The following is a 27,984-nucleotide window of genomic DNA, read 5'->3' on the forward strand; positions in this document are numbered from 1 at the left end:
ATGTTTTCCTGCCTTGGTCATGGTGTCTGTTCACAGCAGTGAAACCCTAATTAAGACAGCAACCAGGCACAGTTCTAGGCAACTTGTGACCAAGGCTCAAGAAGGAGGCAGAGACCCAAAAGCCATCTGATAAAATACACATTTATTAGAAATTTCCAGCAGCATCATTTCCAGTAGCTTTTTTCTTTTCTAATCAAAGCAATCACAATCGGTACTCAAAATATGAGCAACGAAATATTTCGAGGACTCGAGAATAAAATAATCAGTAGTATATTCCACTCATCCACTCTCCCACCCTTCCACTCATTCTTTAACACAGTGCAATATTAGCACAGAGAACCGAGAATGCTACTTGCTATAGAAAATGTATACTCGTGCGATGGCTCCTGTGATAGAGAATACACCAGCTACTCAAAAGAAGAGCCGGGATGTACAGTAAGTACATCCTGACACAAATGTACAGATTTAGGCAAAGACCTGAAAAAGGCTCAGTAAGAATGTTTTCCCTTTCTATTCATCGTCAACTGAGGAAATAAATAGTCAATACGATAACATTTTGCTCCCAGAGTCAAACACCCAGCTGGTATCTGTTTGGCACCCTACTTTATGGAGACACGGGTTTTAGTAAGTCAGCTCCAGAATTCCAGTCACTAAGGTAGGTGACACCTGAGATGCCAGGCAAGGATATAAGTTGATTTAAGGTCCGTCAAGCAAGAGCTCATTCAGTAAAATAGAAACTCGGTATGGGGCGTGACATGGCAGATACAGATGTTGACTTGGCAACTAGGGACACAGCACAACCAAAACATAGCTGGGGTTAGAAGACAGAGGTGCGCAGAGGGGTCCAGCTGAATCACCTTGTGTACCTTCTGTGTCGTCTGAAGCATCTACAGTGTATGAAGCCAACACTGGTCCCTATCGGTACACTTACTAATCAGGTTGACACGTAATGTTGATTATTAATTCCGTGTTGATATGTAAAAATGGACCCACAAATGAAGCTTAAAGGACTTTCTTCTTAGATTGTTTCAAAGGAAACGTGAGTGCTATCTCCTCTTTAGACAGGTGCAAAGCCCTAAGCTATAAGTCCTTTCCTCACCAGATCATGTATTCTTCAGCTCGCCAACCCACTCAATAGGCACTTTTGTTAACAGAGGCAGAAATGTGATAATCCTTCCAAAATTTACACAAGTACAATATATTCACAGCATCACCTCCAGACAACATCTCCAGTGCAAGATATACACAGTACCTCGTGATAATTGTAAAAATATGAAATGGCATCAGTAAAAAAGACACACGACACACTTTTCAATTATAGGCAAACAGAGAAAAATATATTTTTTATAAAGTATTGAATGTTAACTTCTTTTTCATTTGTCTGTAAAAAATATATGTGCAAAAAAGTGAGTGTCTAAATGTTCCCTAGAGAGTTGGCAAGGCTATACGTCAGAATCTTCTTTCACAAGATTTGCGGTGTCTTTAAAGGTGTCTTCTGTGGCAGTGTAGCCTGGAGTCGAATTTCTTTTTGAAGCTTTAGCAGGAGGAGATGGAGGGGGAGGCGCGGACACAGCTTCCTTTTGTTCATTGTCCATCTGCAACCACAACAAGACATGGATGAGACATCGACTTCCCCAGTATGGCCAGAAACAATTCTGTATGAGGACTAATCTTTTGTCAGTTTGTCCAGAATAATCTCAATGCATGCCCAATCTAGCCAAGCAATGAGTGTCTCTACTTAGAACAGGGATTAAAAGTTACCTCTGCATAGATTGGATTTTCGAAGTTTGTTGTCTGCTTGGGTTTTCGTTTGAAGATGTTCCATTTTGTGCCCTAAACAAAAAGGGGAGACAGGCAGCTCTCAGTAATGGAGTTTTCTATTTTGTTTTCTTCATAGGAGTCTTTTCCTAGGTTTTTAAACCCTTACTGAAAACATATTAACCTAGGGGTGTGGCTTAAGTAGTATATTATTCCTTTCTCTCTTCTGGTCCCTGAACAGTAACTAAGACTCTCTCAGCTGTTTTCATGTAACAATTTCAAAGTATTTCCTCAATGTAAAATGTGCAGCTTGAGAATCTGGACTCATGCCATCTAGAAGATTTGCCATGCAGCCAGTCAGACACATAGTATACAAGACACTAAGACAGAGGAAGGTTTCTAGAACAGCCTAGAAGCTCAAGGAAAAGCCAAATTGCATCTCTTATTTCTAAAACTATGTCTTGTCCAGAAAATCCCCCTCACTTCGTTACATCCTCTATCACCACCATCACCACCACCACCACCGTCATCATCATCAACAACAACAACTGATAATTACTGAGTATTTACTGTATATCAAGAATTGCTTTAAGGTTTTGTGAGGTTGTTTTTGTCTCAACAATCCTTTGATGCAGGTTTTTTTTTTTTTTTTTTTTTTGTTCCTCTTGTATGACACACTGAGTCACAGCAGGACAAATAGCTATGTTGTGGTAGACTAGCAGAGAGGCCAAAGAAGAACACAAAAAGAAAACCCCAGGCACACACACACACACACACACACACACACACAGAGCATTGGGTTGGCCCCACCCTACCGAGTGGTGGCAGTGTTGGCCATCTGTTTGACAGGCAGCCCCTCCAGGCAGCTCAAGTAGCCCATGTGTTTTGCAGGATGGCTGGGAAATTTGGTACAAGTAGCACATGACTACTGAAGAAAGGCAAGACCATTCACCTAACCCACACATCCACTCTCTAGGTCGCCAGACAGAGGAAGAAGGAGAAGGAAGTCAGAGCCATACATTTGGAAATGTGAGGTTAAGTAGAGAGGGCTTCACCTCAAGTCATTGTCTTGGTCTCCAAAAGCCCCACGCAACAAGTCCTAAACCTGCTTAAAAGGTCCCATGTGTGTCCCATGTGTGTTCCCATGTATGTGGGAAATGACAGGACTGAGTCATTGTCTTGGTCTCCAAAAGCCCCACGCAACAAGTCCTCGTCTCTAAACCTGCTTGAAAGATCCCATGTGTGTCCCATGTGTGTTCCCATGTGTGTGGGAAATGACAGGACTGAGTGACGGGGTCTGAATTCTGAACATTTTCGGCGTATTTATTAAGAAATCTAAGCTTGAGAGACTCCTTTGGAAGTTCACATCCTCAGTGAATTGAGCAAGTGTTTCTGCTGAGCCAAGTGACTATTTAGTGTCTGGGGGGTCACAGATACAGGATCTCTGGACAGATGCTGGTGAACAGCACATGGAGGGTATCAGCAGAGGCAAGTGCAAGAACCAGTGGGCAGCACACATGGAGACATGGCGCTATGCCACAATTGGTGAAGGCTGACTCTCATTCCCAACAATCCCCCAAGTCCGTTCTGTTTCTGGGACCTGGAGTCAGGGGGTCGGGGGAGGGAGCAGCTTCTGCCATATTACCCCTCCTTACAGACAAAGCTACCTCTAAGAAAGATCTCTGAGATTGGGAATGAACTGAAAAGAAATGTTAAGAATAAGAAATAAACCAGGCGCTGCCGTGGAGTAGAGCCAGGCCTGGGGACTGAACATTTGATATTTCAGGTCTTCTGGTGGCTATGGAAAACATATCTTCAATGATGTCCACTTTTAAATGTAACTTAAGGAGAAAAAAGTCCCTAGAAAAACAGTGAACCAAAACCTTCCTTTCTATGGTATGTGCGAGCTTCCATGTCTATGTATGTGTATGTATAAAAGGTGATCTTTTTCCTCAGTCACACTGAATTACAGAAGACACCACTGAACTTAACCACTGAACAAGGACCAGGAACATTTAAATGTCCTACCCAATGTTTCCTATCACAAAGCAGCATCATTTCCGATTTTCCCAGAGTTCCCTTAGTGAGGGGTAATGGTAAGGACTACAGTTCTCAGGGGTAAAATGAGTAGCATGTAGATCTGGGATAGCCACGTGTGTGGTGTGTGTTCATTAAAGTTAGTAGCACACTGTCCATTTAATACAATTTCATTTCAAAGGTGCTTGTTAAGCTACATCTCAAACAGTCTAGGATATGCAAAGGTATATCATATATGATAAAGAAAAATCCATCAAGCGGTGCTTTTGTCTCCTGAACTAGTTTCCTTGGCACACTAACTACAGCAATGCTTGTGGCATGATTGCATGGACAATTAGGTGTTAGCCGGACACAGAGGAGCGGTAATAAAGTAGTGCCACCTGCTGGTAGACATTGGTAATAGTAAAGCGACTTGGGAAAGTTGCATTCTCCACCGAAAGGGGTCTTTTTTATGTACCCTAAAGACATCACTGTGTGTGCTGTGTAAATGTCCCAGATTCGATGTCCTTTTCATGAAGACATACTAAATCTAGAATTTAGTTTTCCATTTTTGTACGTGGTCTTCTGTGGATTAGCATCAATCCAGAAATATAAAAGTTCTTTGCCAATGTCTTCTCATGAGTCAGTTATCATTACCTGAGTTTCATCAGCTCCTGGGGGCGCTGGCTTTGGCTCTGGAACTATCTCAGAAGGATCTATGGGCCTTCCATAATTCTGGTTTTCCACATTTTCTGGTACAGTCACCTGTGAGCATACTGATGGCCCCTAGGCAGTTTTGAAAGAAGAAATGAATACATGAATAACCAGATCTGGATTCTGTTTGCCACCTTGTCCTACACACACACGGCCAGGTACCTTTTCTATCTGATAAGTGACACTGGCAGCTGTAAACTAAATACCATTCCCACCTCCCTCAATTAAGAGCAACAACCACGGGGCCGGACAGTGGTGGGGCACGCCTTTAATCCCAGAACTTGGGAGGCAGAGGCAGGGGATTTCTGAGTTTGAGTTCAGCCTGGTCTACAGAGTGAGTTCCAAGACAGCCAGGGCTACACAGAGAAACCCTGTCTTGAAAAATCAAAAAAAAAAAAAAAAAAAAAAAAAAAAAAATTAAAAATTAAAAAAAAAAAGCAACAACCATCAAGTCACCTAAAATATCAACTTTGGCAGACAAGGACACCTGTCACTGTCACGCCCTCATGTACTATAACTCTTGCTGCATTCTCTATTCTCTTCATTCCCACCGCTGACCATGATTTGGGATAAAAGGTGCTCTAGTTGCATACTGGCAACCAAGTGCTAACTAAGTAACAGCACTAAGTAACAGTAACTAAGTAACAGCACTAAGTAACAGCTCTAACAGTCACACCAATGCAGTGGACAGAATCCTCTTTGAATATTAAGAAACAAATGAGTGTGGTCAGGTGTGGTATCGTGCACCACTAATCCCAGCAGAGGCAAAAGCAGAGGCAGAAGCAAACAAATATCTGTAGGTTTGAGGCCAACCTGGGCTACACGGTGAGACTATGATAAATAGCAAAAAGATAAATAGACTAAGACAAATAGCAAAAAGAATAAAATGGGCAAACTTGAAGATTGCCTAAAAGAGGATAATTTAAAAAAAAAAAAAACAGTAAGCAAATGGCCTTAATACTTTTCTATTTTTGTAAAATTCACATAATTGCTTGGCTATTCCTTGGTGTAAGAAGTATCACCCTGAAAACGTGTGTGTGTGTGTGTCACAGAAGGCAGTATGCTCCTTTTATTTAACAGTCACCATTTTGTTTCTTTTTAAGCTTACATTGTGTTTGTGTGCACAGCCTCATGTGAAATACCAGACAAGGTATCACCTGTATCCCGTGAGGCATTTGATAAAGAGCAGGCGAAATTCTTTCAAGATTCAAATCTTTTTGCTCTTAAGAGAAAGCTCATTTTGAAAGAAACATTTCCATCACCTCATATTAAAATATACTACGTATTGAATCTGAAGTCACTAGCAAACACTGCCAGCTATTTGCTGTAGCAGCATACACAAAGGGGGAACAGGCCAAAACCTGATGAATCTGGAAGCAGTGCTGAGCCATTAGTCCAGGCTAATGGAAAGCACCTACCTTTCCTCCCAGTTTCTTTTAAAGGTACAGAGTAATAAGCCTCCTGAGCAAACCTTAATTTCAGACCTCTATACTCTTCAGAACAGGCCATCCCTCTCACTTTAGCCCTCTCAGATAGTGCCCTCATGATAACATCGCTCATTCATTCATTTCTGAGATAGTTCCCTGTTTCTGTCATAGGGCCCTATGTCTCCAGGACATTCCCTTTGCTCTGACACAGGTGACTCAGAATGACTGAGAACAGTGAACCACCCCAGCATGGCTGCTAAGCCTCACATCTCTGCCACAACACAGGGACACAGGGCTGTACCCGGTGTGGCTTTGTGGCTGAGCAGGCTACTGTGCCCTTAAGAGGGCAGGGTAGAGCCTGTATTCTGCAACACAGAAAGACCAGCAGCAATGATGGCTGAAAACAGATCATGGGGCGGACACCTCACCTGCACTACCGGGGTCACTTTGGAAGTATTGTCCTTGGGTGCATACATTGGGTTTTCAAATATCACAGGCTGCTTGCCTACCTCCATGACGAAGTGTTCATTCTAATGGGAGGAAAGAGAGAGGTCACACCCATTGATCTGCTTCAGACAGAAAGGAGTCTCCCTCATACCTGGATGTGCACCAGACACTTTCAGAAAGCCATCCAAAAGATGAGGTCTTAGACAGGGTAAGTGAGAGAAAATAGCCTCAGAGGAGGAAGAGATGGAGTAAGGAGAGAAGATGAAGGAGAGGAGAAGCTAGGTGATGAGAGAGAGAAAGAGAGAGGGGGCATGGAGGCAGATGTTCACAGGTCTCCACCAGTCAAAGATAGTCTTTATATCTAGGTTGGGTATTGGATTACCCTTCTGATTGAGCATTACCAAACTTATAACATTTTTAAAAAATTGTATAAAAGCAAAAAGGAAAGGGGGGCATGGGACAGGGGTTTTCTGGGGAGGGGAAATGGGGAAAGGGGATGGCATCTTAAATGTAAATAAAATAAAATGAAAAAAAAAAAAAAAAAAGAAAATAGCCTCAGAGACCCATGGCGTCTAAGTCACAAACTACTCCAGAAAGCACAAATACTCTTCCGGTAGCTGAATTCTCTCTGGCTCTTTAATGTACTTAATGCACTTGGGCTGGAATATTGAAGAAAGTAGGTGGTAGAAGGAAATAAAGGAAAATAGGCAGCACGAAGAGTACTGTTCTTGCAGGCAGGGGTGAGGATGGATGAGTGGAGGTGAAGACAAAGCACTGGAAGTGGGTTTCCAGATTACAGAAACCCCCATGGGGCCAAGGCTGTACTAGACCCATTACAGAGTATGCCACCTGGTTCTCTTAAGAGGTGGGCAAATCCTTGTTCTACACACAGGGCCAGAAAAAGTTAGCTCCTTGCCTATCCATGAATAGATGGTACATGGTAGAGCCGATTTCCATTAAAGCTAAGGCCTACAGAGCACAGACTGTATCCGTGTGAGTTTCCTCCGAGATCAGCTTTATTCCTTGTAAGAAGAATTTCTTCCATCAATTAGTGTAAATGAAAGCCTTCAAATAATCCCATGGAAGCCACACTCACCATTGCCATGGATCTGTCAATAATTGTCTCAGGGCCAAAAGGAGACACACCAATGTCCATGTTCACATCAGTCCCTGATCTGAAAGTCACCCCGTTTCCATTTTCAGAGGGTTTGGCAAGGCTGCTTAAGCTGAAATAAGGCAAAGCCATGTGTTGTGTTATTACATTTGTTGGTTTGTTTGTTTGTTTTTTAATTTGTAATGATTCCTTTCCTACTGTGTTGTGTTGTTATTATATTTTTTTTTAATTTGTAATGATTACTTTCCTTCCATATTACTGAATCTTTTATGTGCAATTATGTGCACATGAAAGCACATTCCCAAACACAACATTGGAACAAGAACTAGGGGTCACTAGAAGAAAGTCAAGCCAACCCACGACTAGCTCTGTCCTCGCCCACCCTACATGATAAAATACAGTCTGCAGCACAAGCTTCAGGGGGAAGAAGTTCCATGAAGAAGTTGTGACTGACAGTGACTGCTCTCAGTTCTCACAACTGGGGGACATGGTGGCTCATACTTGTGGTCCCATAGCAAGGTGGAGGCCACATGAAAAATAAATCTTACTTCATAAAACAAGCAAAGAAATGAAGACTACGGTGACATCATGGGAATAGGCGAGCTATCATTCTTCTAAAAAATCCATCGTACACAGGCTTATTTAACATGCCTCCTAATGAAACTGACCTTGGCAGCTTGGGCAGAGTGGGTAAAAGAGAGCCAGTTTTCCTATAGTGAAAGAATCCAACGAGTACCAGAGCCCCAACAATGATGACCATCACGAATGTCAACAGAACAGCCATTGCTGCAGAGGAAAGAAGCAGAAAGCCAACATCAGCACCTTGACAAGGAAGGAAGGGCTAGAGGACCTCACCACCGGGCCTTCAAAGACTGAGTCAAAAGGAAGATGGAGGGCTGTGACTGGTGCAGGTCACCATATTCCTGACACTTACTCGTCCCTGGAGGGATGCCTCTCGAGAGCCCAACCTCACAGTATTCTCCACTGTAGCCGCTAGCACATCTGGAATCAGAAGGAGACTCTGTTATTGGAGGCTAGACTGATATGTATGCGTGAAGGCAGAGAGAGCCCCAATCCAGTGATGCAGGAGGAGCAAGCAATGCAGCCCACTCCACATCTGCTTATTCTGCCAACCTAAGAACCTAAGAAAGCCACTAGTGGTGGATTAGCACCTAGAAGGTCAGTCTCATGAAATAAGCCTACTGGCTCCTCTGTTCCATGCATTTCTTCCTTAAACAGGGAGTACAGACACGGTGGCAGTGTTCCGTCCTCCAACTGCTTTCGAGGAGGAAGAGATAAGTCATCTTGCTCTGCAATGACAGTTTCCCTCAGGCTTCTTCACTCCAGACTCGTCTGCTTGGCATGATCCTTGTATTAAAACATCTCTCCTGTCAGTTGCTCTCCCATATCCTAAGCCAAGCCCTCTTCCCAGGTGAGGTGGGAGGTGGCATGTGGAGACATACTGCTGTCTTCTCTCTAACTCCTCCTTTGACATGACCCCGGCATCCCCAAGAGTTGTTAAAAATTCGATATCCCTGAGAATGCATTTGAGTCAGATCTTCAGGGAAGGTTTATGCCAGGTTTATGCCAGTTATAATTTGGGAAGCAATGCCTCACCTCCTGCAGACTCCCCCAAAGGAGGAAAAGCTGGTTAGATGAGAAACGGTGAATTGGGCAAGCCTCAAGTACTTGTTTTCCCAGCTATATTAAGATCTTTAAAGAGTCAAGGTCTACAGCTGGGACCGAGAGTCAGACTTACTTGCATTTGGGGAGGCCATTCTCATCAAAATAGCAACTTCCTCCGTGCATGCACCTGCATGGGGCAGGCATGGTGACGGGAAGTTCACTGGCTGCAGAAAGGAAAAGCCAGACATGGGTTAGTTCAGCCACACCCCACAGGAGACCATTGCAGCATGCAAAACCTGCCCAGGACTTGAGGGATGGGGAGGGTCAGGCCAGCTGACTCTGATAGAGTGGCCCCTACTCCCTAAAGCAAATGAACTTCCTAAACAGTGATAAGATTTGGGGGACTTATATAAGCTTGCAGAGAAAACCTTCATAGCATTTTCCTCCTCTAAACAATGAGGGGATGCTGAATCCATAGCATACAGATTCTCTTCTGGGAACTATTAAATCCAAGAGGTTTTTTTTGTTTTTTGTTTTTTGGTTTTTTTTTTGTTTTGTTTTGTTTTGTTTTGCTTTTCTATATAGGTTGAAACTGCAACCCAAGACTCCGGAGTATCATCGTGGGAGAAGGCAAGAGGCAGACACACAGACACAGATAGATGCACAAGCACCTGAGACACACAAGCTAATGAGAGATACCCTTCCTTTATAAGGACCACTCCTCTGGATTACTGCTCCTGGCTCGGCCCTAGCATACTCCCTGGAAGAGCATTTATCACATGTGTGTTTGATTTGAGGACTTTGTCTACTCTCTGGGCTCTATAGGTCTCTTCTCAATGTTCTCTTTATCAGAGAGGCTAGCCAAGACCACCGTGCCATCCTCCTGCCTCGCACTGTCTTACTGCACTTTTTATCCATTATATTTTAACCACCTGTGCTGTTACATACTCATGGGTTTCTCAGTGTATTGTATGACTAACAAGTAAGCTCAAAGACTGGACAGTCAATAAACACCACTGAACTAACTGATAAGTTAATTAACAATAGACCACATCAAGGCCCAACTGTTACCATTAATGAGCTTACTTTGGATAAAGTTCTTTTAAATGAGAATCTTATATAGTGTTTGTGTTTGCCTGCATGTATGTCTGTGCACCAGAGAAGTGCAGTATCCTCCTACAACAGAGTGTAGCATCCTCAGAAGCCAGAAAATGTCAGATCCCTTTGGACTGGAGTCGCAGGTGGTTTTGAGTCACTGTGTAGGGGCTGGGAACAAGCAGCCAGTGCTCTTAACCACTAAGCCATCTCTCCAGCCTCAGGGAAAACAAACAAACAAAAAAAAAAAAAAAAAAACAAAAAACAAACAAACAAAAAAAACCACAACAACCAAAATCTTGTCAATGTTTCTCCAGGCACACATCGGGTAGAAGAGATAAGAAAAGCAGTATTTCCGCCCTGAACACGTTCTCCAAATGAGATGAATCCTTGCTTAATCGCTTGCTTCCCCCAGTGATAGGAACTATTCCTGCCTCTTCATTTCCCCATCAGCTTAGACTTTAGGAAGCCTCCCCTACCCCAGGATGTTAGCCATAAAATGGGTGCAGGGTAAACTGCAGGATGACTTTCTGATTGTTCATTGAGCAGAGGATGTTGGCTAGGGGCAGTTGATGTCCCCATGACTTATTAACTGCTTGGAAGAGCTGCTGAAAAGCGGGTTTTGCAGAGAAGAGCTCCTCTGGAGTACTGCATGAGAACCAAACCACTGCTCCCTCATTCTGGACCTCACTTCTCAGCCACGTGGCCAGCTTTCAGAACACAGTCCTTTGATGGCTTAAAATTCTGAAATGCACATGTGAGAAAAGTAGGAGTGTCCTCAAGCCCCGCCCTTCTCTATGTAAGCTCCTCCCACCTCAGGAAATAGTTCTCCACCTTGAGTGAATTCTAGGGAAAAAGGGAATCTACCGAGATGGGGAGGAAGAAAGGAGGAAGAGCCTCACAGAAAACCACTCTTGGGAACGTCTTTATAACACAAATGGCAACATGACTGCACCCAGAGACTCACCCAGCTCTTTGGAGTTCCCTCATCCCCTTTTCTAGCTACTCCCAACTTGAATCTGCAAAGGTCACATCACTTCAGGATTATACAGCTCCTGAAGGCCCCAGGCTTCCCAAGCAGTGAGTATTCTCACCTGCATCACACTCGACGGTGCTGCCAGTTACGAAGCTGGAGCCTTGGGGACAGGCACAGCTGTAGCCTCCTGGTCTCAGCAGGCAGAGGTGGCTACAGACCTGCTTGCAAGGGTTGGACACTGGAAAAGAGATGAGAACTGAGTTAGGTCCTGACAGGAGACTGGGTACCTCAGCCAAGGCATGCCTACTAACTGATATGGTTCTGCCCAGCACTGGCACAGCCCAAGCACCATCCAGGACCTCTAGGCCACTTGTTACCTGGAGAGCCACACTCATACACTACCATCGGTGCCACCCTACCAAAGTGGCACAGACCTCCCGTGTGACTTCTGTGCTATTCAGTCTCCCTTGTTGCCATTCATCTCTGCTGTTGGAAGGTGAGGATCTGCTTGGTTCAGGCATAATCTTAATATCTGTTAGTGCTAAGCAATTTTAAATGGCTCAAAAGATCAATGGATCCCAAGTCTTATAACAAGACTTGTCACTGACCAAATCTGGGTGGGTCATGGCATCAAGTCTAACCCAGAACCCATCTTGGATGAGCTTTCTACAAAACCTTCTGGAAAGTATTTTACTGTGGACTTCAGTTTCTTTGTTTGTAAATAACAAGGTAATTAAATGATTTGACAGAATGAGCTGGAAGCCACTCAAACTACTACATTGGGATGGAGTCCAACTAGTACCATTTAAAAACTCTTCATGTAATCCCAGCATCATTTGAAATATACGTCCACACGAATTGTGAAGGATCCAAGGGTTAAATTAGATTCATGTTCCCCGGATCCTTTCTCAGACTAACAATCTATGATCTTTATTTACCACCACCCAAAAGACAATCTTAATTGAGACACAGATATCAGATAATAAGATACTTCACAAAATCTGCCCCAATTGACTATTTTGTCAGTGTTCTGAAGTAGAGTTCTTCACATTTTAATGTGATATTAAATCTGCATAAATTCAGATTCTGCTTTAGAAGTTCAAGTGAAGTCTAAGCATCTGCACTGTAACCAAGCTACGTCTGATGTCATCTGTGCTCGGTCTGCACAGAGTAGCAAAGGACAGGTGAACTGCTTTCACATTTCCCTGAATCAGCAGAACGCACAATGACTGAGAACTTTGCACACCCACGGATAGGACACAGCAAGCCAGCATGGTATGTTAGTAAAGACCTACCACCCCACCCAGTCCCACTCCCCCATCGTGACCCTTCCACTAACACTATAGCCAGTGTTCCTAAATAAGGTAAGTCCGGTCCATGAGGAACTTCTCTTCCCAAGACTGGATTACCTGACTGATTGTATCTCAGTTGATGGAAGATTCGGACTTGAGTGAGCCAGGGGTTCACCACCAGCACTTTCTCTTTGTTCCCTTTCCCAAATTTATTTTGTCTCCACACTTCTCCCTTTTCCTTAGCTACCCAGTAGAGCTGGTCTTCAAACATGTCCAGACTGAAGGGTTTCATTGCTGCATTGCAGTAGTGGAGAGACAAAACAGAGCTAATGAGACACAATACCCAGCACAACTGTACCTGTCGTCATTTGGTAATTATCTAGCATATTGGGCAGACTTTCTGAAAGGTTACATGGAGAGTTCAAGATAAATTAAATTGAGTCTGTATATATGGTCTGACTTTAAAGCTGCTGATTTTATTCCATTTTTAAAAACAATGTGATGAACTAAGACCCTCCCCATCTCCCACTTTGAATGTAAGACTGGAGAAATGTAACTCCAGTTAGGAGAAATGTGGTATGTACTGGATTATTAGATTTGTTTTAGATTTTGAATAACAAAATAAAATATTCCTCTCCTTCTACATTTTTCTAGTTGAACACAAGAACAGGCTAGCACATGGAAAACGAGAATAGGCTAGCACATGGGAAATGAATAGGCCTAGAAGCAGTTATATGTCCATTAGTAAGAACACATATGACTTAACGTATGGAAGACACAATCTCAGAGGGGCCTAACAGAAACCTTAGTTCTTTCATGATCTGATCCATAAAAATATGAAAAGGACTATTGTGAATTAGTTTGAATTTAATAAAGCAGCTGGGTGCTGATGGAAACAAATCTGAGGGATTACATAAGCTGTCCTAAGACACAGGAGAAATACTTTAGAACACTACTGAGACATAAACCCTAACTAAATGCTAACCTTCGTTTATGATGAGTCTCCTGTCGGTCCCATCATATTTTATGCTTTCAATAACATCTTCTTTGGAGTCACTCCAATAGATCCGATCATCATTCAGATAATCTATGGAAAGACCATTTGGCCAGCCAAGGTTCTCAGACACCAGAACACTGCGATGTTCCCCAGTCATCCAGGCAGACTCAATTTTAGGCTGTTTTCCCTGGTCAGTCCAGAACATAAGCCTGTAATGGAAAATTTCCTGATTGAAGCAACTTATCTCCTAGAGCTTTCTCACTCTATGGCACCGGAAGCAGTACCAACAATGCAGCCAAGCACTTTCCTGAGTGTGAGTAATACTGTTTCTATAAAGATGCCTCTTTATTTCCAATGTATGTTATACACAAGAAGCATAGTTTGATGCTAAGGTCAAGTCCACATTAGGCGTTAGATCTTCTCAGGGAAGCACATTGTAAGCATCACTGCTGAATGCCTAAGGGCCATGATTTCATATAGAGGAGACAACAAAAGTCAAAGTAATAATAACTCTGTGTTTCAAAGACACCGGTCCTGTCCAAATAGGCAAAGTGCTTGCTAAATATCCATGTAAATGTCAAAAATCAAGAGGAAAAGACCAAACTAGTTCTGTCTCACAGTGAGGTCAGCTACCAGTTGCAGTGTCTTTATAAGTAAGCAATGTATGTGTATGAACATGCCTTTTATGTATTTCTCATACTTTGGAAATAAAATTTTATTGCCAGTGAAATACAACCAAATTGCCAGCTGAATTCCAAATAAGCAAGAAACTTTTGAATGCATCCAAATGAAAGTGTAGAAATAGGATTTGTGTAAGCAGGGGAACTTTCATACACATCCCAAAGTGGAATTTCTCCCATAGAAACTATATACTCACTAAGAGCATCTCTTCAAATACTGACCCTAGCTTAGGATTCACAGCAATGGCAGCTGGCTGATCCAGCTGGGTGGTGATCAGCCACTTCCGGTACCTTCCATCAAGGGTAGCCACCTCGATCCGCTGGCTCTTCGCATCCGACCAGTAAATATGCCTGAATGTAGAGGGACAGAGTTAACAACAGAAAGGGCCAGACCAATCATTTAAAAGGAAATGTCAACGTGAGAAAATCTAATTTGTAAGTTCTAGCCAGTGCAACAAACACTCAGATGCCTGTAAAATACACAGACGCTGTATCTGTGCTTGCAGAAGATGACAGCAAGTAGATTTATGAGTCACGTGGTGTCCACAGGCAGATTAAGGCACGTGGCTTTTCGTTCTTACGGCCCACGAGTCTCATGCCCCTTGGCAGTGAGCCGAAGTGTAATCAAGAAGAATTGAGCATCAGTCCCAAAGATGAGTGGAAATAACATTTCAAAATAAAAACGCAGCAAGCCTTGCCCTATTTCCATGTCTAAGGCTGCAAGCTCATTCTCTGGCAAGCAGAATGAACTCCTTCGGTGTCTTAGTTCCCTCATCCATCGGCCGAGGCTCAGACAGAGGTAAAAGTTCAGATGGGAGGGGTACTACTACTTCCTTGCAGGTGTGTTAACAGCTAGAGGTTTTTGTAATGCTTCTCTAAGGCCAGGCTTCCTGGCAGAAGATGCTGAGGGAGAGTCTTCTGTTAGCCTCCAGGCATGCTGGGGACAGTCCAACAGAACAGGGGCAAAGACTCTATTAATTTTCCAGTTGGTATCAACTAGCTTGGATTCTAAAAACTGTGGCTTGTTCTTTTTCCCAAATAATTACCAGATGAGATGTTTAATCTCAAAGTAATACACTTGAAGAAGAACTCTGCTATACTCAGAGCTCTCACATCTAACATAGAATCTTGTGGTATACACTGAGTATAGAAAAGGACAATGTTTGTATTGCACACAGAGGCAAGCGGGGGTGATCGCTGTGTCCAGAGCAGGCCCATGCAGGGCTGATCTGAGCTAGCTGCTTGAGCTCACCATTATAACACATGCACATGGTGAAGTGGCACGCCTTCATGAAAACGAAATTGGGCACGAGACATGCGTGACATACTTACCTTCCAACCCAGTCCACAGCTAATCCATCCGGCTGCATTAAATATTTCAGGCCTAGGTCAACTTCACGTATGGGATTGTTGCTACCAGATTCAAAGTCAGGAATGTAGGCACGTTTGATCGCACCGAATTGAGAGCCCTGTGCCAGCACAGTGTAATATACAATACCTAGAGAGGAATGCACAGTAAGAGTAGGTCTTGGGTCTAATAGAGGCATGCACTGATCTCTCTACCTCCTCACTTTCATAATGCAATTCACTCCCTTACATCAAACCTCCACACACATACACATCATACTTGGACTAGAAAGGCTGAACTTAAAGCCTCCTCTGCTACCAGATACAAAAGGTATTTTATACTTGATGGTAACATAAAGGCTGAGAAGTTATTCAATCGGTATTTATATAACACACAAAGAGTGTGACCCACCCAAGACAGGGGCCCACTACCTAGTAGTTCAGGACACTTTTAACTTGTAAGTCTCCTGCTCCCACCCACTAAATACTGAGGTTAATCTGATCACACAAAGATTAGGATTCAAATTCAGAGCACATTGGGCATCCACTTCTTTCCTAAACAAATATCATTCTTGAAATAAACTTAGAGTTGTAAAGAAAAGTATTTCATTGCATAAATCAATATGAAAACACTGTAATAAGTTTCACTCTGGCACCATTATTAGCAGATCATAGACATTTCACATGTCACATTTACCCCTCCTCCACTCCCCCAAAACCCCTTTCATGTAGATAAGAACAAGATCACTAATACTTTACAGTCTAAAAAAAAATGGGATCTAAAGAACTGTAATTCTTGATGTCATAACATCAAGATTGCTTGATGTCATAACTCTAGAAAATAGGACATAAGGACAGAAAACCATGCCCCATGACATGTTCTGGCACTGTTCACTTTTTTCTTCATTCAGCTAAGATCTTTTAGTGCCCACTGCATATATCGTCATAGGAGACATCTGCTCAGGAGCTGGGTATGTAGAGATGAATTAGATTCAGTCTCCAAAGGGTACACAATTAGAAGAGTCACGTGAACAACTAGCTGCAAAAGGCAAGTAGTGTGTGTCTAGAAGCACATATAAAATGCTGTTGCCTCATGGTGGGCTTTTGTGGGACTCGGCCAGAATGTCACAGCAGTGATGTTGGGTGCTCAGAAATCTGCCACAGTGCTACGGTAGAAAGGAAGGGTAGCTGTGTGTGCAAAGACAAGGGGGTTAAAGTACAAGGAGAAGTGGAGAGAAGTTTCAGTGGGAAATCAAGAAAATCTGACAGAGACCCAAGTCCACAGTGAAAGTACAAGGATGTGTGGGACATGAGCCTCCGCTTCGATTCAGGCAGCAAAACTCCACTCTATGTGACATGGAAATCCTCACAAATTCACCATCCAAGAATCAAGAAAATCAATGCAATGACCAGTGTGCAAGTCTCATACTCACTGAGGTCTATGCCCTCGGGGTCCCAGTCATAGTCAATCGCTTGGATGTGCTCCTCCTCTTCCAGGTACTCTGAGAACTTCTCAGAGGAGATATTGTACTTCCGGATTCGGACATTCTCAGGCAGGAGCAAGAGAGGAGGGCTTCCTGTAAACAAACAAAGAGCTGCTTTGTCTCTCTGAATGCCACTGGAACGTGTAAGAAGTAAAGTAGGTATCAAATGCACTATAGGTATTTCCCTTGCAGGCAAGGATGAGAGGAGGGAGAGGGAAGAGTTACATTTAAAAGAATCTGACCCTCACAGCTGGCTACCCTTGGAGTCAAAATCCAGAGATGTGAGCATCAGTTTTTGTTTTTAAATTAATTTATATATTTGTTTATTTACTTGTCCCCAGTGGCAATTTAGACAAAACAAAGAATGCCCATTTTAACCACAAGTCTTTCCCTCAGCCACTGAAAAGAATGTAGATTTGGAGTCTCACAGAAGAAATACAGTTTTCAAGGTCCTGCTGAGAACATCCCAGAAAATTAACTATCTTCTCTGGCTCTTGACTGACAGGTTTTGTGATTGTCTTAACAGATAATCACCTCAACAGTCCAATTTAACTGCTAGCTAATGAGAAACAAGCGAGCTTGTTCTTAAATTTTTAGTTTTTTTTTTTTTTTAAATTTAAAGCATCTCTTTCAACAGTGACTCATCCCAAAATACTTCTCTAGAATTTTAAATTTTTAATTTACTTGCAAAATGTCAATCAAATGGAATTTAAGTGACTTTTAAAAGTTCATTTCATATATTTCCTCAGACTTGACATTATGTTTTATATGAATATTCTAATTTATTTCAGCTATCCCCTTAGTTAAAAGATTTGAACGTTTTGTTTTCTAATTTGCTTATTGCAGGACCAGCTGTTCCAATAACTTCTGTTCACTCACAAGCAGTTTGGAGGCTAAAACACCTAGGTTTGCTTGATAAACATGCACCTTAAACACACAGCTTATGCCATGTGTTGGGTAGACTCTGTGGACACTTTAACTCACTATGTTCCCAAACCAATTTCAAGTCTAGAACCAATTTCAAATCCTAAATAAGGTTGTAAATTCCTTTACTAGGAAAGATTGATTTAGACCAGATCTCTGCAATTTGTTTCTGACTGTAGGCTTCCTCTTCTTGTCATTTGTACCTACTATTTATTCTGTTTTTTACTTAGCTGAGTTCTTAGATATAGGCATTTGCCTAAAATGTAAACCTAAAAATTTGATGTTCTGAATGTACCAGATTTTCTGTCTATGACTAGCAGTTCATAAACAATAACAACAACAACAACAAAACACTCCTGGATCTGCCCCAGTTGTATGTGTTTGGGCTTGCATTGCATTATGGGACTTCACATCTTGGGTCTCACTGGCCTGAGAGCTAAGACCTCATCACTTTGTTATATCCTGCTATGAGCTGTTGTTTGTGTCACCTAACATCTGTCCCCTTTTAGAAGTTTTTGTCCAGGTATACAAGAGGCTAAATTAAAAATGATAATACTGATATCTGGCTTTCAATTTTACATATTTGTTAGGGAGCTGTAATTTTAAGCTAGCAGAAGAGGAGAAAGAAGAATAGGTATTAAGAAAGACGTAGCTGGGACTATGAAATGTGGAAATTAATTTCCTGGCATGTCAGTATTGATGTCCCCCAGAGGTGACTTGTTCCAAACATGGACCAATCGTACCATCAGCTGCACACCGTTCTCCATAATGGGTACTCATAGACTTGAAGCCATCGACACAGAAACATTCATAGCTTCCTTTGCTGTTTCGACAGCTCTGGGGGCAGATGCCAAACTCTTCACATTCATTGATGTCTGCAGGCAAAATAAAAACCAAGAATGCAATGCATATTCTGTCCCATTCAGAATTAGAATTCCCAAGCAATGAGATAAAAGAAGAGTGCACATGAGACCAAAATATGTTGAAGACATTCTGCAATAAAAAGAACACTTCAGGGGCTACTACAGAACCTAAAGCCCCTCAGCTAGTCAACAATGGGCAGAGGATTATTTTAAGTAAAGCTGCCTGACTTCATGTACTAGTTAGTGAGGCAAATGTTTCCTTGCTAACAACATCTGTATGATTGATATTTGGCCTTTTCTCCCTTCTGATAACTAAACAGCTTCAAGAAGAGTCACTGAGTTGGTGTAACAACTGATCTACTTTAGCAAACAAAAAAATTCTTTAAATCATCTCTGAAGGATTGGAGTTATAGCTTTGTGGTAGGTTGCTTGTCTAGTATACATGATGCCCTAGGCTCAGGACTGCTAAGAATTTATCAGACATATGAACTAGACACAGTAATACACATGGTAAAAAGAGACCTAAAATCACAGTCATAGCCCACCTTGACGAGCTACCTTCTGAGGCCATGCCAGAGAACTTATTTAGACCTTGCCTAAGGCGGTATGTAATGAATGCATAAATTATGACTTATGATGAAGACATTGAGCCTTTTGATTTCTGGATGTTTTATTTTACTGACTAGTACATGAGCAGCCATTACCACCAAAACTTCCATTATTGATACCGTGTACCAGAGTCATAGCACCAGGAGGCCAACCCTCTAAGGAAATGACATAGTGGCTTAATTAAAAGGCAATAGGTGGAGAACCTAAAAAAATGTAAAGTTCTCTAAATAACACTGGAAGGAAAAATGTTCTACCTTGACAGGAATTTTTGTCCAAAGTACTAGGTTTGAACCCAGGTTGACAGGAACAGATAAATCCTCCATTGCTTAACTGGGTGCAGTTCTGCTCACATATATTTTCAGCACATGTTCTGTTATCTCCTAGATCTGGGAAACAAAATCTCAGCATTATAAGTGAAGGGTACAAGCCAGGTCAGCCACAAGCACGCAGACACATGACCAACTGCACAGCACCTTCACATGACTCTTTCCCAGAAGCCCTGAAATTAAGGGGCGTCTTTGTTCTGTTAAAGGCCCCGATGTTATCTACACCAATGCAATGGCCCTTGAGGCTATTCGCCATCATATACAGTACTGCCAGGCTCAACCTCCGAGGATCCAACACCAGAATCAGAAATTATGAAACCAGAGATTCCACATTGCATGTTCTGCTCATTCATCTTATGCAATTAGGTAGACAGATAGTACGTGCATTTACACACACACAGAGAGAGAGAGAGGGAGGGAGGGAGAGAGAGAGAGAGAGAGAGAGAGAGAGAGAGAGAGAGAGAGAAAGAGAGCTTGAGAGACAGAGACAGAAACAGAGAGCTACAGGTTAGAAAAAAATTACAGTTTTATAAGATTATAGTTTTGCCAAGTATTAACTGGAAAAATTAGTTAATTGGAAGGGTGTTTATCAAGGTATAGTAATATGCAGTCATATTATTGCATACACAAAAAGACTGAGTCTGAAGTCTCAACAACTGCACATTCCTAAATAAGTTTGTTCAGGTTTCCTTTCATATTTTTTGATACAGTTTAGTGTTTGTGTCTCTCTAGGAATTTATCTAGTTCATATGTAAAGCCTTAAATTACCATATATAACAGAAATTTTATAATATATATGTATCTTAAACTACTTTAACAATACCCCTGCTTGGCTGCCACTGTAGCTTAGTGATTGAGAATTTATCTGTCAGCATACAGAAAACCCAGAGCTCCATTACCAGTAACAGAAAATAATTAATAAAAATAATATATTCATCTCTTTTTACTGTTACTCTATTAATGAATTTCTTCTAGGGAGGATAAAAGTATGCACTAAGATTTGTGTTTAAAGATTATAGCACTGATAGGTTTTTTAAAAGAACATAATTATATTTTCAATAGTAAGGAAGAAATAAAATTTACTATCTTAAATCTCTAAGTTACCACTGATACATCATCAGTGATACAGAAAATGATAGCTTGTACTATGACACATTATAATTTGTAAGATGTACTTCATTTTGAGACCTGTTAAAATATAAAAAGAAGCATATATTTCAGAAATGATGGGTTTTGATTATTTATATTATGGGTTGTTATAAAGATCCAAGGCTTCAAAAGATACTTTGCTATGGGAGATATCTAAAAACAAATGGGAAAAAACATTGTTTAAAATAGTGTAGTGAATGTAGAAACTAATGTACATAAAAGAGTAAACCTTTCTTGGTTATGAGATCCAGATAAATTCTTTTTTTCTGGTGCTGGAGGTTGAACCTTGAGCCTTCAGCCTTAGGCCTTTGCACATGCATGTAACTCTACAACATAAACATTGAGCTACACCCAGCCTTGACTTAGTAACATCTCTGGACTTTACTGCCTTTATAATAAGGCAAATTATGATGCGTTGAAGCCTGCTAAATGGCTCTTATCCCTAGTTTTCTGGGGTGTAGAACATCCAGGATAGATGCCTCACAGCTTGGATTCTGTTCAAATTCTCCTTTTTCCATCCTTGCCTGGTGATCTTGTCCCTGAAAATCTCTCCAAGTCACCCATTCCTGTCATTGTCAGCTTTCTTTCATCCTCTGTCACCTACTCCCAAACTTAGGTCATGCAAAGAAGCTGAAAAAGCTGAGGCTAGATACCAGAGTGGTGAGCAGTGTTTGCCTCAGGAGTCAAGCCTTGTCTACCATTCAAATGAAGTGTGTTTTAGCCACAGACTTGTAATTGTTTCAGCTAAAGAAAATATGTAGTCTCCTGGTTCAGATCAAAGGAGACTTCTGTTTCTTATGGTGTAATAAAGATATTCATTTATATATTTAGGATAGTCTAAAAACATTGAGTTTCAAGAGTAGGAGAATGCCACTCAGTTGACCACTGCCCAAAAATTACAGTCTGAGCTGCCAATAATTTTATATTTCAAAATAAATGAACCGTTCCAAGTTTTCTAGTTCTCTTGAGACAGTTTCAGTGTTTTGGGTGTCTCTAGGAATTTTTTCATATATTGACAAGCTTGTTGTAATTCTCTTTCCAATGCCATAGTATCTCTACAATAAACTATTTTCTTAACTCTATCACTGGACTTTGTGATCCTCTCTCAGCTCTAAAGTCCATCTGTAATTAAGAGATCTGGAATGCAGAAAGCTCTCCCTTGACTGAATCATTATTCTTCCAAAGTAAGAGACCTTAACAAGAACAGAACTATCACCCCATTTGGAATGGAAGATTTCCATACAGCTTCTTTCATTTGAAGACCAGGAACATCTAGCCATCACCTTAATCCATGGAACACTGACATTAAGGCTGGGCATGCAGCTTAGTGTCAGAGCAGTTGCCTAGCAACCAGCTTCTACAAACATAAGCATATGGCTCTCTGTTTATAAGACAGTCTCTCTAGCTTCCAGTTTATAAAAACTAAGAATAGAAATATCACAGAAATAGCAAGTTGCTCTTACTTTTCCGATCACAGAAGCTTTATCTGCAGCCCGACTTCAGCTTATTTCCTTTATAATTGAATGGTGCTAGGAAAATGTGTATGTCTTCCCATGACTGAAAATGTACTGACTGAGCTGGGTTTAGGTGCTCTGAGCACACTCACACTCAGGGGATGCATGTGTCACGTGCATGTGATGCACAAGCAATGAGTTCACTCAGTATTCCAAAGCATCATCTTAATTTTATTTAAAAAATCCTATCTTGACTACAACAGTGATACATAATGTAAAGGAAGGAAGAGATGGGAGGTAGTGAGGAAACAAGAGGAACAGGACAAATGGGCCTGGGGACCCAAGCACTGGCATTATAAATAATTCTACACCTAGTTCAGCAGACCTTTAATCCCAGTATGGGGGAAGAAGAGGCAGGTGGATCTCTATGAGTTCAAAGGCACTATGGTCTACATAGTGAGTTCCAGGACAGCCATGACTACATAGGAGACTGTTTTGCAATAAAATGAAAGAGGTAGAAAAAGAAAGAAAAAAAGAATTGTACACCTGTGTCAAATGACAAGCCCATACCTGAACTCCATATCACATCTAAAAAGAAGTTAATGCCATACTGCTTATTTCCTTTAAATAAGCCAACTTTCATTGAAATTCCTCTTGAGTAGGCACAGGCAACGAGAAAAGCCTCATTTAGCCCAAGTCAAACTTAGAAATTCGCTAGCCTCCTGAAGCTGTTTACATACCAGTCTGTGTCAAAATCTGCCACCTGGCTTCCCAAATTCTATCAAAAACTTAAGTCACTTTATTTTGACAAGCACTCCAAGTCACTCTGAAAGGGTGAGATTCGTGGCAAGTCAACTGAGTGTGGTCAGTTACTATCAAAAAGTCTTCTGGATGCCTCCGGGTATGGTGGGGGCAATGCAGAAGGGAATCATGTAAGACCCAAGAAGCTGAAAACACATGGCTCTAAATCACATGACCAGTTACAAGCTCTCAGTGTTTAAAGAGCTCCCTCAGAGGCCACTGGGATGGCCTGAGCTCCATATCTGGAGCCTATGGAAAGATAAAAGGAAAGAACCATACCATACTCTGACACACACACACAAAGACACATACACTATGGCATGCATTGGTACACATACACACAATAGCTAGTTGACTGACTGAAAGAGGTCAGACTGTGTCAAAATTAACACAGCAACTGCCTGAGGGCACCAGAGGCCACTTTCCTTGCCTGAAGTTCCATAGATGCTTAATTCCTGCTTCTGTTACTCTCTTTGGTCCTCAGCAAGTGACTTAAACTTCTGGAGCATCAGTATGGAGATAAACAATCCCAGCCAACCAGTGGGGCAGTGACAATTAGTGTGCATATGAGCCATGAAGGGATGTTAAACCTATGAACTAATATGGCCTCAACAGTTCCAAATGAATCAAATCCATCCCTTGATTATGTTAACTGCTTCCAACCCAAAGTCTTTCTTCTACTTAAAAGAAAGAGCCACACATGATGGTACACACCTATAATCCTAGCACTTGTAGGTAGAGGCAGGAGAATTCTAACTCGGTGGTAATCCTCGACTATGCAGTGTCTGAGGCCCATCTGGGCCATTTGAGAGCCTGTCTGGTTATTTTACCACAGTGAAATATAAAACTAAGTGTCCACTTACTGCAACCAGTTTCGTCAGAAAGGTCTCCACAGTCATCCACATTATCACACACATAGTGCTGCGAAATGCAGTTCCCATTGCTACACTTGTATTCAGTGTCTGTGCAAGGTTTGTGCGTTGGTTTTCTACCTGCAATTTAAGAACAAGGTAAAGTCAAAACTTTTCTTCACTGAAACAGAGTGCTTCACTTGTCTATTTAAAGATAAATACATGTTTCCTCACTTTCCCTGGGCTCCCTTGTAGCTAGATTGAGATCGAGTGACTAGTTCTAGCCATTGGGCTGTGAATTGGAAGTGACACATGTCACCCTTGGACTAAAGCAATTCAAAGCCCATGTGTCTTCTCACTGTCTCCTACACTAGGGTTGTAACCTTGGCGGTCAGACACGTCTGATGGCTAGCTCCCAGACGGATGCTGGGCTAGCCAGATGGTCCTTTATACACACGAGAAAGAACTCTTTGTTGTGTTAAGACTCAGAGATTTGTTGGTTGCTGCAAAATTAATTACTCTGAGTAATACAGAATGATGAGAGAAGTAGGCTCTTTCCAAATCAAAAATAAAATATTTGGCATCAGCTCGGCAGTCAGGAGATCAAGGTTATTTCTATACAACAGCAAAGCAGTGGTGGAGAGAGAAGGCAGGGCACATGCTTACGGCACTTGATATTCTAGGGAAAGAGGTTAGAAGAGTGTGTCAGTGTGCCCAGCCTGTCCTCACTCAGCTAAGCTGTTTAAGAGAGAAGGTCAGTGAAGCACTGGTTGTTATATTACTAGAAATATAAGAAAATAAGGGCAAAACATTTGCAGTATGGAACAAGCTGACCACACGGGAGCCCCAGGTAGGAAGAACTTGTAAGTTAAAAGGCTCTAGGATGCACAGGCCAAGTGACACCAAGGTTTCACAAAATGTCCTTTTTTTTTTTTTTCCTAATGGTGGAATTGGCTGGAAACTGCAACAAAGGTGTGTGAGAAAACAAGAAAGGAGACAAATAAAAGAGCTTTCTCAGAGGAACACCATTCAATGAGGTTGTCTGCTTTAGACCTGAGTAGAGGCAAACAGTTCAAATTCCTTCTAGGTTTCTAAGAGAAGTGTGTGGCTGAGTATGCCAAGATTGTAACTGTTTGCCGGGCGGTGGTGGCACACACCTTTAATCCCAGCACTTGGGAAGCAGAGGCAGGCGGATTTCTGAGTTCCAGGCCAGCCTGGTCTACAGAGTGAGTTCCAGGACAGCCAGGACTACACAGAGAAACCCTGTCTCAAAAAAAAAACCAAAAAACAAAAAACAAAACAAAAAAAAAAAAAAAAAAAGATTGTAACTGTTTACTACATCATGAAATATAAGAATGAATTAAAATATGATTCAGGAAGATTATAACCTGTATATGATTTTCTATGTGTGATATTTGACAGTGAGAAGAATGGGTCCAGAACAATGACATCAAATAAACAAGGAAAGGGGCTGGAGAGATGGCTCAGCAGTTAAGAGCACTAACTGCTCTTCCAGAGGTCCTGAGTTCAATTCCCAGCAGCCACATGGTGCCTCACAACCATCTGTAATGGGATCTGATGCCTTCTTCTGGTGTGTCTGAAGACAGCAACAGTGTGGTCACAAACATTAAATAAATAAATAAATAAATAAATTTTTTTAAAAAAATAGACCAGGAAAGAAATTCAAGAATTGACATCTTAAAAACAAGTGATTTTAAAGATAATGACTCAGATTGGTGAATGAAAAAAGCTATGCTTCAAATAGAAGATATATAGCTCATTAACATATGGCTAGGAATATAAAAATGTTTCCAGAACTATGCATTATTTCTTTCTTGTTTCTTGTTCAAACGCACACTCTTAAAAATCGGATGTGTTCTACCTATAGAATTCCATTATAGCTTTAGTGTCAGCAGAATACTAAACAACTGAATTCATCATATTAAATACAATTCTCTTTAAAGTAATCATCTCGATGCATTTACAGTTTACAGAAGTGAAGATGCAGTACATTGTGTTTTACTGTGCATCATCTATCAAAATCCTTTCTTTCTTGAAAGGAGTCTTGAGTTCCAACCTACTACAAGTGGCACTAGACAGCTGTACATCCCCTAAGGAGGGCATGGTCCACATAGCACATCATATGGAGAGAAAAGCAAACAAAGCAAGGGGGCTAACGAGGAGGGTCAGAGTCTAGGAAGCACAAGAGGACTAGATGCCCCTCACAGAGAGGCATCCAGATCTACCCAAATCCCTTCTGATCCAAGCGGGGTCTTCACAATATCCACATGGGCTGAATATAGACCATTTTCTTTAAGGTATCTCCATGCCTTAGGAAGTGCCAAGGTGCTGTCAAGTATTGACTCCAGTAAAACTCAGGTTTTTCTCATGTCAGTATGTCATCCTAGCCCAGTGGTATTTCAGAACTGTTACCAGCGACTGCAAAGAGTCTAATTCATTCACTCCAAGTAGAATGAAATAAAATTTCTATCATGCTTTTATTGGGGACAGGGAACACAAAACTGGCTACTTGTTCCCATTTGCTCAGTGGTTTTTTTCTAAGCAAACTAAATTTGTAAAAGACCAATCAACTCTCTCAATAGAGCAACTTTTAAACAAAAGTGCAACTATTTCTGATACTTAAATGTGAAATACAGCCAGTTTCAAGTTTCTCACTAATCTGCTAAGGATGGAGAGATGGATCAGTGATTAGGATCGCTGGATGCTCTTCTTGGGAACCTGGATTCAGTTCTCAGCAGCCACAAAGCAGCTCACAACTATATCTCTAGTTCTAGGTGATCTGACAGCCTCTTCTAGTCTTGGGTTGGGCACCAGGTATGCATGAGATGCAGACATATATGCAGGCAAGATGCCCAAACACATAAAATAGTAAAATACTATACTTTAGAGATAATACTTCATTTCTCTCCTCTGCAAAAATGGATTTCCATATCCAGAAAGGATACCAGGTTAGCTATGTTAACATGGTGACACCTTATTTAACTTACTTTTCAACTGAGCATGAGAAGAAATATACATGCATATGCCAGAATAGCAACTAGCAACTGTGGGTTGTGGAGTCCTCATCTTTGACAACAAATAGCCATTTACTTTGTGGAGCATGACTTGACCATGCTTAGTCTTTTCTCACATTTTTCTTTTACAAGAAACATGAAAGCACCTTTATTTAAGTGCTTAAGCAAAGATTAAAATGTAAGGGGTCGTCAACATCTTTCTCAGGTGGGATAGAAAGGATGGGGCAGGTTGATGTGTGAGCAATGAACATGTTCACACTGTCTGTGATCCACCACTACAGGCACAAGGCTAGCCTCTCCAGGACCATCGGAAACCTGGGAGGAATATCTCACAAACGGCTAAGGACCCTGGTTTCTGCCTCCTCCTTTTCCCATTCTGCTTACAGTGTTCCTCTTTCTCATCGCTTCCATCTCCACAGTCATCCAGACCGTTGCACAGCTGGTGGCCATAAATACAGCGACTGTTGTCACACCGGAAACGGTGTGGTGATTCACACGGAATATTGACTGGAAAATTAAAAAAAAAACGAAACTGCAAGTTAAAAGTAGAAGAGACAATGTCTAAAACCTCTAGGCTATCCCAGTGCTGGGCTCACTTCATTCATTCATTCATTTATTCATTCATTCACTTGCTCATTTGATTAATCAACAAACACATCCTGAGTCTCAGGTACACATTATAACACGGTTACAAGTGCTAGATACATCCTATAGAGAGAGGTGCAAGAGAGAGACAGTCTTTGTTCTCATGGAACTTGAGTCTAGCAGGACAGACTTTGCATACAGAAGAATCAATTAAACAAGAAGCCCCTTCTAGGAATGGACGGACACACACACAACACACACACACACACACACACACAGAGTGAGGCAGGTCAGACAAGGATTTACAAGGGAGATGAATCAGGAAAGAAGATGGTAGATTCGAAGCTACATAAAGATCTCTGTGACTAGGGCACAGAACAAAGAGGACATCTGTGGTCAGCCGTGAAGTTGGAA

The 27,984-nt window shown here is 41.6% G+C and overlaps 1 protein-coding gene across 2 annotated transcripts in view; it reads right to left on the minus strand.

Annotated features, from left to right (window-relative positions):
• Positions 1-125: 125 nt before the first annotated feature.
• The window catches only part of Lrp2 (LDL receptor related protein 2), a 160,701-nt gene continuing 132,842 nt past the window's right edge, over positions 126-27,984 (minus strand). The window contains exons 62-79 of one of the 2 annotated variants that reach the window (XM_034495021.2): positions 27,370-27,492; positions 23,963-24,091; positions 19,624-19,755; positions 18,641-18,772; positions 16,923-17,066; positions 15,475-15,640; positions 14,365-14,493; positions 13,451-13,671; positions 12,583-12,759; positions 11,292-11,411; positions 9,236-9,326; positions 8,411-8,478; positions 8,145-8,262; positions 7,459-7,588; positions 6,344-6,445; positions 4,432-4,560; positions 1,762-1,833; positions 126-1,595 (exon numbers count right to left, since the gene is read on the minus strand). In XM_034495021.2, coding sequence (XP_034350912.1) covers positions 1,443-1,595; positions 1,762-1,833; positions 4,432-4,560; positions 6,344-6,445; positions 7,459-7,588; positions 8,145-8,262; positions 8,411-8,478; positions 9,236-9,326; positions 11,292-11,411; positions 12,583-12,759; positions 13,451-13,671; positions 14,365-14,493; positions 15,475-15,640; positions 16,923-17,066; positions 18,641-18,772; positions 19,624-19,755; positions 23,963-24,091; positions 27,370-27,492 — 2,336 coding nt within the window. In that variant the 3' untranslated portion in view covers positions 126-1,442. The remainder of the gene's footprint in view (positions 1,596-1,761; positions 1,834-4,431; positions 4,561-6,343; positions 6,446-7,458; positions 7,589-8,144; positions 8,263-8,410; positions 8,479-9,235; positions 9,327-11,291; positions 11,412-12,582; positions 12,760-13,450; positions 13,672-14,364; positions 14,494-15,474; positions 15,641-16,922; positions 17,067-18,640; positions 18,773-19,623; positions 19,756-23,962; positions 24,092-27,369; positions 27,493-27,984) is intronic. The other variant, XM_076928864.1, reaches the window with a different exon arrangement.

This window comes from Arvicanthis niloticus, chromosome 2, assembly GCF_011762505.2.
Source record: "Arvicanthis niloticus isolate mArvNil1 chromosome 2, mArvNil1.pat.X, whole genome shotgun sequence".
Classification (NCBI taxonomy): Eukaryota; Metazoa; Chordata; class Mammalia; order Rodentia; family Muridae; genus Arvicanthis; species Arvicanthis niloticus.